This window comes from Haliotis asinina, chromosome 4 (assembly GCF_037392515.1).
Source record: "Haliotis asinina isolate JCU_RB_2024 chromosome 4, JCU_Hal_asi_v2, whole genome shotgun sequence".
Lineage (NCBI taxonomy): Eukaryota > Metazoa > Mollusca > Gastropoda > Lepetellida > Haliotidae > Haliotis > Haliotis asinina.
Window position 1 is genome coordinate 23,520,094 of NC_090283.1, and position 9,133 is coordinate 23,529,226.

Sequence of the window (9,133 nt, forward strand, 5' to 3'; positions counted from 1 at the left end):
GGACCAGGCAAGACATAGACCGACTGTATCAGCATCCACCCATTGCATTCTATCTCAGTAATCCAGGTCGAATCAGGTATAGTGACCCTCCGATTCTAATAAGCATTCTCTCACATCATGACTGATCACAAACTGAGTCAGTGCAGTAAAGTAATTCGCAAATTTCACAGGTCGCAAAGTCGTTCGTCAGTTCCTGAACATATTCAGGGAACTAACGAGACGTGGGTTCAGCGATGTTGTTGTTGTCGTTAAGGATGTATTGAGAGCAAAATTTCAAACTTTCCTCTACCATTTATTTACCAGTCAGGTTGGAAACTATTTTCTCATTTGTCATTAATACCCAAACCGTGTTCTGATTGGTATCGAGGGGCTACTGTGTTATAGTTCAAACATTGGTCAATACCAGCAACCAAAGGCGGGATTTTGGAAGACTTTGAAGTGCTGATTGTATAACATATTAGGAATCCATGAGACTATTGTTCCCTTGTGTAGTAAAATACACATCAACTATTAAAGGCCCGTGAACGTCCGGTGTGGAATAGGCCTTCAACAACCCATGCTTGCCTTAAAAGGCGACTAAGCTCGTCGTAAGAGGCGACTATAGAGATCGGGTGGTCAGGCTCGCTGACTTGGTTGACACATGTCATCGGTTCCCAGCTGGGCAGATCGATGTTCATACTGTTTATCCTTTGATCGTCTGGTCCAGGCTAAATTGTTTACATATAGCTGGAATATTGCTAGTGCGGCATAAAACTCAACTCACTCAGTCACTCACTTACCCATTAAATCTGCTTAATGGAGCAAACAACATTGAAGTCGTTAATTCAAAGTCAAAACTTTTCCCGCTCACAGAGGATGGCACGCTGTGATACAATGAGTGTATATGGTTTTACGCCGCTTTCAGCATTATTCAAAAAATTATTCAAACAATTGAAAGATTTGATTTTCGTGTGTGGCTTGTTTGGATTACGTGACGATTTAAACTATTGCGTCAAACTATGTATATGTTTTTACTCACCTTCCTGATCATTTCACACGGTCCGGTTTTACTTAAAGACACGTCATTGGACACACAGTCAGAATAATGCAAACTCTATCAGCTGTGTCCTGTAATCTGGAAATTCTAGTGAAGTTAACATCTGTAGCTTTGTTGTGGCATGCTTTCACCAACAACTTGAATTATCTTCATAGCAAGGGCTCGTGAAGATCCGGGTCATAACTGATCTTCAGTAATATTTCAGCTTCCCAGAAGGTGTGCAAACCACACACCTTCAACACAAGCATCAGTCTACTGGAATGAGATACACTGGCATGTGTCATCCAAGTCAATGAATCTAACCACCTCCTCTTCAAGGAGTCATGATCGAATTGTCAATGGCTGGTTTGCCAGGTACACATTTACCATAATGAATATATACACACACATCACCACCACACACAAACACACACACAAATATATATATATATATATATATATATATATATATATATATATATATATATATATATATATATATATATATATATATATATATATATATATATATATATATAATATATAATGGTGGGTGCGTGAGTTCGTGTGCGCGTGAGCGCGTGAGCGCGTGAGCGCGTGATGGTATACGAACATTGACCATAAAGTGAAGATAAGCTAACATGGCTGAATAAAAAGTATTTCAGTTAGGAGTGACATTTCGATGGAGATACAGAGTATGGTGGCAAGGCTTTGTTACAACGGACAGTTCCAAGGACGTTTAATCACCGTTAACATGCAAAGGACGTACACAGAATGCTTTCAAGGCTTTGCTAAAATTAGGAGTGACCTTTTTCAATGCAGTGAGCCAAATATGGTACAGGGTTATATTTCACATTCTCTGGAGAAATGCGTGACGTATTCCTTATCCTGCACTATACGGTAGTTCCCCGCATGGACGGTCTTCAGAGTTGCCGAAGTGAGGTGACAAAACCCGGTTGACCTTCCCCAATCAACTGACCGACAGACGAAGCTGGTAGTGCTTGTGCAGCGTTCCTTGCACTGTTGTTCAGTCACCCCGGTGTAAGAAACCATGTTGTTGTTACCGATGTAGTAGCCGTGTACCGTAGTGTAATAAGAACCGTACGAGGCGCAAGCTGTAATGAGATATTTTACCTCAAGAAATAAGGAGGCATCAAGAAGATGGGTTAGCGAGAACCAGTTCTAAGCCTCACCTTCAAGAGGCAGCAATGAAGACTGACAAAAGTTGTATACTATTATATACAAATACATCCACCTAATGTACCGAGAACATAAATCCGACTCTTTCGTCATCATTATGAGGAAGATACACTTGCACATACTTGCATTGCAGGTCGCTGACTGTGGGGAGAAGGACAGTCCTGGGTCACACATACACTCGGAGTTGACACAAACGGAGTCTGGCACGGTGCACTCGGTGCTGCTCGTACATGAAGATCCAATAAATCCTGTCACTGAAAGAGAAGAAATCTTTCAGTTTTCATCCATCCTTGTTAGGCGATAAGTTAACCAATCTTGAAAATTCCGGTTGAAATACCGCCTTACTTACATATTTATAAATCTAAAAAATTATCAAACATAATTTCAGTAACGTTTTCATTTTGCTGGTGCTGCAAAATAATGTTTGTATCGTTTATCATAGAGTGAAACATATTTCAAATCTGTTTGTGTGAAATGTCTCTGGCTGAACCGGATTTATAGATACTCATGATAAAAAGCAAAATAAATATAGCATTAAGATTTGTTGTTCAAGTGAGATGATATGCTGATTCATATTTCACTACCTCATCAGAGGTTCGGGAACCCAGGTCTATCGTAAGAGGAGACATGGGATGTAAGATAACATGCCGGATATACGTATCTGTGCCTGTGTGTGTGTGTGAAAGAGAGAGAGTGTGTGTGTATGTGTGTGTCTGTGTCTCTGTGCGGCCGTTGTAACAGGAGACTTATGGGATCGGGTGGTCAGACTCACTGACGTCGTTGACGTCGTAAACGTATCCACCCGTGGCACTCATCATAAACATATCCTGTGGCTACATGTGTGGTGACGTCAACAGCAGGCGTGGTGGACTTCCAGGTTTTATTGATGCTCTGGACACTTTGCCTGCCTGTTCTGTATTCTGAATGGAAGGGGTAATGCTAAGATTGACGTGTTTAGCTACAAGAGGAATGTCTGTGGTACTGTCTATGCCCACATGAAAGCCCATACAGCGAGCTACCGACAAGACACGGGGAAGTGCGACTCTTGGAACAACAAATGACGGCAACGTTGCAAGCAATGTCGTAACCTACATCCGGACCGGCTAGTGGAATGGGTGAAACGGAAAACATTCGACAGACAAGTAAAGTAATCTAAAAACGTCAACCCGCAGTAACTCATCCAAAACCTTCATCTCCATAAAGCCATCAACCAAGACCTTTGGAATGACATAAACATCGGCATGCCGAATCAAGGACAGAGACCTTCGTCACACATTCATTACAAACAGAAAAAATACCGTTGTGGTGCCTCGTATGTCATGTCTGACGAAAATGTCTTTAAGACACTAAAGACCATTTTAAAAATTTACATGTACTGACGCTGCAAGAAAAAATCATTGTAGACATCACACAATGCATTTGTGAACAAAATGTGAAAAGCTGCTTGTTCAGTGAGCCACCTGAATTGCCTGATCGAGGCTGTTAACTGTGAAAGAAATGGCAGATGAAAGTGAATTCGTGTATTTGAAGTCGATGTTTGTTGCTATGTACATACATTTACTAATCCTTTCTTGGTACAATCACAGTATGTAAATAATTATGGTTGCTAAAGATATGCGGCGTACCCCACAAGGATGGCTTTTGCTTCTTGGTAGGACAAACAAACACAGGTAGACAATTCATGGCGCAACATGATTATCAGAAGGTACAACGATTTGGTTTTCAATATTCTGTTCAGGAATATTCAAAGTCATGTTTCAACAGTTATTTGAACTCTTTAGCGCTCTGGATATGAAAATCTCAAGTGATGTTTCAAAGACATGTACGATCATTCTTCTTCAGCCAAATCGACAAATATGTTGATGACTTTTTGTACAATTGTTACGCCTTGATCGTTGTCTATAAGGTATCCCATTCTTCAAAACGCAGTTCGATATCACATACAAAAGGGCGTCCACCCGAAAAAGCCACATTTGAAAAATTCCAATTGCCAATTAAGTCACACTTCACGTACAAGCCTCGGTACCGCGCATTGTTACATGTAAAATACTTTAGTTTGTATGAGTGGTATACTGCACCAACAGAGAAGTTTGGACAAGCGTTTTCCTTCAAATTTATTGTGACGTAATAACTTTAAATCAAAATGTCATTAACGCAACGTCAGCCGAAATACTGGAAAACTTTGCTTAAAAACAGCTATGAAATATGAAAATTTTGGAGTCACATATGTCGCTGTTTTTAGATATTTGTGTGCAATAAATGCTTATCCTTCTAAGTTAATGTAAACATAATGAGTAGGGCAACAATATCTCTTATCTCAACCAGTTAGAAAAGGAAAAAATGACCCTCCAATAAGTTAAAATATCTCAGAGAAATAAGTGGTTGTTGTATAGTCAGAAACAATTCGTTAAAGGTGTTTGAGTGCACGTGTGAGGCAGCTAGTTTGCGGGATCTGAACTTTTCCTCTGAAATAATTCAACTAGATTTCTAGATTTCACATGGATTGGCTAATAACGCTTAGCCGGGAGAGCCACATTCACACGATCACTCAACCATGCCCAGCGCAGCTTTAGCCACTCCATTTACAACTCTTTTTTGGATTTAATGTAGCCTTCCCGTGCTATAACCATCTATGATGGGTCTGACTGATCACATCAATCACTGATGACAGTGGGAAGCCTGACGACAGTGTACTTGGGGTGCAAGCGAGACATTTCTAAGTCGAGATATGCATATTTAGCATGTTTTGTTCCTGAATCTGTTGTCAGAAGGGGAAAATAAATTCAATGACAAAAATAAATTCATTGGCTTTATCAAAAATGAAAAGATCAAGTTCGTTGGAAGGAATTCTTTTGAGCCTGTATTGTGGGCCTTATCCGCGAATGTTTAGAAGCATCACTTTTCAATAACGCCCTGGCCATGTTCAGTGTCCTACTAGAGATGGACCTCGGAGTCAAAGCCACAGGCATGGAGGAGATCATAGTAAAAGCAACAAGACATGTCATCATGCCATTTAAGATATACTGTTTGTGCCACAGAAGGGCATCCACTGACAAGGTGTTAGACGGTCTCTGTAAATATATTACATTGTCAGCATTTCATGTTGAGATTTTCTTTTTGAATCAAATTTAGGTGATTGAGAGTGGGAAGTGACTGGGCCTGAGCAGCAGTTACTATTATCAGGTCATAATACTTCTTCGGTTGTCGATGTGTATGAAATTAACATAGTTATATTCACTGTAATACACAGAACAGCAAGGCAGAACCTTTACTTGTAGCGACAGGCGCTGATTACTGAAGGCCAATGTTTTCTAACCTAAACCTTCATGAGTTAAAACATGAAGAAAGTAAAATTCAATAGACCTGAACAAAGTCTGATACCATTAAAATATATCCGCAAACTGCATGTTTAGTTTCCACTTCTAAAATATCCAAAGTGGTTGCAGATTTGTGTATTTCCATTTTACAAATTCAAAACTGCATAATATGTAAAGCAAAGGCAAGATTTGTCCTTTTTGCCAAAATCTACAGCAGATAAACAAACCCGTGATGCAACTTTCCCTGACGAAGAAATCGAAAGGACACAGAAACGTAAGCCGAAAGTGAAAACACGGCATTCTGTCAAACATCATTATATTAGCTGCATCGACACGTTTGGGAATGTCCTGCACGTCCTTAACAAACTCATTTCTAAATTGCTTTTGCAGGCTCCACCAAAGACAAGGAGGCTGTTTTCAGCAGATTAACGATCTGAACTGTTCAGGTGCAGGAGGGTTATGTCATCCCCTCCCCTTTATGAGGTCTAGTATGTTTCATTATGTAAAGAAGTATGTATACAGGAATCTACATCGTCGGTACATCAGCTAAGGAAATACATGAAGCAAGTATGGAGTCCAACACGTGTCCAAGTTTCACATCTGGAACTGACATGACCCAGATTTACAGATTGGAAATATCAACGGCAAATTAGAAAACGGTTATACCTCCATTTCACTACTGTGGAAGCAAAAATACTGTATTCCACCCTTTTACCGCTAATCTTCACCCTTCTTCCACAGCATTCCGCCATGACACGCAATAATGCGCAAGTGTCTTTTTCCTCTTCAGCCAGTCTGAAGCTCATTTGCGAAAAACAAATTCTGTCTTTGTTTCTGTGGGACAAATGTTATTCTGCAAACTTCTGCTGTTCATTTAAAGACATTCTGCCATTTCAGCAAACACTTCTCAGTCATTCCTAATATAAACACAAGAAGCGCAAGTTTTGTGCTGGCCTTCCACATCTCTTCCTTCCTTTTCTGTGTGGTTTACAATGGCTACAGAATAGCTGCTTTCACGTGCGGATAAATGCGGAAGGCCTTCGCTCACAGAAGGAAGGGATGGGCGGCATGTGGAATAACTGTGAAATGGCTGCTTTCATGGACGGAAAATAACGACAATATATGATGATAAATAATGACCATTAAATGAGTGCAGCTTATTTCCGGAAGGAGTATGGAGGACTTGCAAAATATTTCTCCTACTATAAATATGGACACGGAAACCCGTTCTCCTTTCATTCTCAGTGCGCCCACCAGGAAGTCGGCCATGATGAAAGCCAAAGGGAACAAGAAGGGTGAGAAGGAGGTCCCCCACCAGAAGATACAGATCCCATGCGTATGGAGAGTCCGACATTCAGAGGATGTTGGTTTTCTAATGGCGATGTTCTTCCCATCTAAGGCTCCAAGAGCATGAAGGAGGTTCCATTTATCCTGAGTGATATCCATTCCTGCTCAGTATTTGGACACTGTATTACCTCGTCTATGTAGTGATCAATGACGCCAAGCAGGCGTCAGTTATAAAGCTTGCAGTGGTGTGACGAGATACCCTGAAGTTATATGCCAGAGTCGGATATTTGTCACCAGGGGCCAAATGATGTATGGTGATTTTACAATTCAGGGCAGGACAGACGGTGGCTCTGAAACTGGTGTCCATCTTTGTTAGTGGCGGAGCCAAGACCATAAGCAACTCGTCAAAGAGGTTAGGTGACACTCGGAGATGGTTGAAGAAGGAGCTCCTCCATCAGACTGTCATAGTTATCAAGTTACCAAGACCAATTCTTCGTTCCACTCTCAGCCATGGACGCACTTAGAACCGTTTTGGAGGGGGGGGGATGACCTTCGTCTTGCTCGTCTTCTGTTGTGGATGGCAATATTTCATTGCAGTGGACCCGTGAAGGACCCGAGTAGAATAGCCTTCAGCAATCCATCCTTGCCATAAAAGGCGACTATGCTTGTCGTGAGAGGCGACTAATGGATCGCATGGCCAGGTTCTCTGACTTTGTTAGTTCCCATTTGCGCATGCTGTTGATCACTGGATCGTGTGGTCCAGACACGATTATTTACACACCTCCGCGATATAGCTGGGATATTGCTGAGTGTGGCGTAAAACCAAACTCACTCACTCACTCAATGTACACATGTAGCATCAGCAGCAGGGGAAGGAGATCCAAGCTTTGCAACTTCTCAGTAGACTTTTACATGTGGAGGAGTTCCAGTTTTCCATGTTTCCAGTAGGGTTTTCCATGGTGCCGTGGTCGGACCAGCCTTTTCATAGGTGGACTCTTGGAAACATTCTTTGATCTTTACTGAAAGTTCTGCAGAAATGACACGTTCATTCCAAACTCAAACATGATTTACGAAAGTTAACAGCGGTGTGTAGAAGCTTATTCTGTCCTGAATGCAAATGTTGAAGTTCTTCCGTACCATATGGATTACTACCGTAACCCAACGCAGCTATTCATTGCACGTTTTGTGCATTCCGAGTGTGTTCTGCAAATTTTCCGCTGTAATCCGTACTCATTCTCAGGTGTCGCACAGTTTCTCCGCAGAATTTCCCGTTGCTTCCCTTAGGTTTCGAAATGTTGCTATTGATGACTGAACGACAAGTTTAAATAATAGAAAATCTCTCTAAAAAGCCTACACGTGAATTTCACACATTGCGGGCATATAAGGAATCGAACCTGGATCTGTAGCGTGACGAGTGAACGCTTTAACAATTGGGTAACCTCACAGTCCCATAACCTACAAGTGTGTCAAACGTAAGGGTATTATTCACGAAGGGCGAGTGGCAACGGATTATGTTCAGTGTTGTTAGGGTTTTTTTTCAAATACCCAATGTAAGCTCCTGCTAATTTTGCTCGACCTATTACCTGTGAAGTGGAGAATATACAATAATGAGCATTACCTTTATGTGACTCAAACAGAACATATCCTGGAGCCGAGTTACTCTTGGAGTTCAGGTTGAAGGTGACGGCGTACCCTCGACAGACAGATTCTTCTGTGTTGACTTGAAAACTAACACAAGTTTTCTCTTGGGAACAGAAGATGGCACATTCAGGTTTCCTCGTATAGTTTTTCTCCCACAACAACCTGTGGAAGAAGAGCCGATTATCAAGCCTAGACGCGTGACTATAGGAATAATTACTACACCTCTGAATAATGCTTTTTGAATCCGCCGAACTCGTCCAGCATAGTGCCAGGATACATATGTAAGCTATGCACATCTCGTAACATTCAACGCAGTTTCTGCAGTATCGTGTATACGTGTGAACGTCCTGATAAAGCCTGTACGCTAGAAACCTAAGCCAGCACCCTTTGTTTTGCTGGAAACATAAGTAACCAGCAAAGTGTACATTGGTCTTTTAAATGTTTTGGTCTGCTTGGCTGACGTCTTAATAGGTAATTAGATTTCACGCGCTGACGACAATAACGAAAGTCTTTTTCTGAACTGAATCAACTCCACAGGATATTCTCAAGAGGATACCAATCTCTCAGTAGGCAACGTTAATGTTTGTAAACTTTCTAAAACGTTTTTATTTCGTCAGTCGAGACCAGATAGTTTTCCTGTACAAATTTAATGCATACAGGTTAGAACTGATCT

The 9,133-nt window shown here is 41.2% G+C and overlaps 1 protein-coding gene across 1 annotated transcript; it reads right to left on the bottom strand.

Moving 5' to 3' along the window:
* Positions 1-1,818: 1,818 nt before the first annotated feature.
* Positions 1,819-8,756, bottom strand: LOC137282059 (uncharacterized). The gene is made up of 3 exons (XM_067813808.1): positions 8,438-8,756; positions 2,338-2,469; positions 1,819-2,130 (listed from the first exon to the last, which is right to left on the bottom strand). The coding sequence occupies exons 1-3, from the start codon at positions 8,754-8,756 to the stop codon at positions 1,859-1,861; spliced, it is 723 nt and encodes a 240-aa protein (XP_067669909.1). The 3' UTR covers positions 1,819-1,858.
* Positions 8,757-9,133: the final 377 nt, after the last annotated feature.

Coding starts and splice junctions, on each gene's coding strand:
- LOC137282059 (XM_067813808.1), bottom strand. CDS start 8,756: ATGTGCATAGCTTACATATGTATCCTGGCACTATGCTGGACGAGTTCG. Junction 2,470..8,437: donor TCTGTTTGAGTCACATAAAG/GTAATGCTCATT, acceptor CTTCTCTTTCAG/TGACAGGATTTATTGGATCT. Junction 2,131..2,337: donor GTCAGCGACCTGCAATGCAA/GTATGTGCAAGT, acceptor ATCTCATTACAG/CTTGCGCCTCGTACGGTTCT.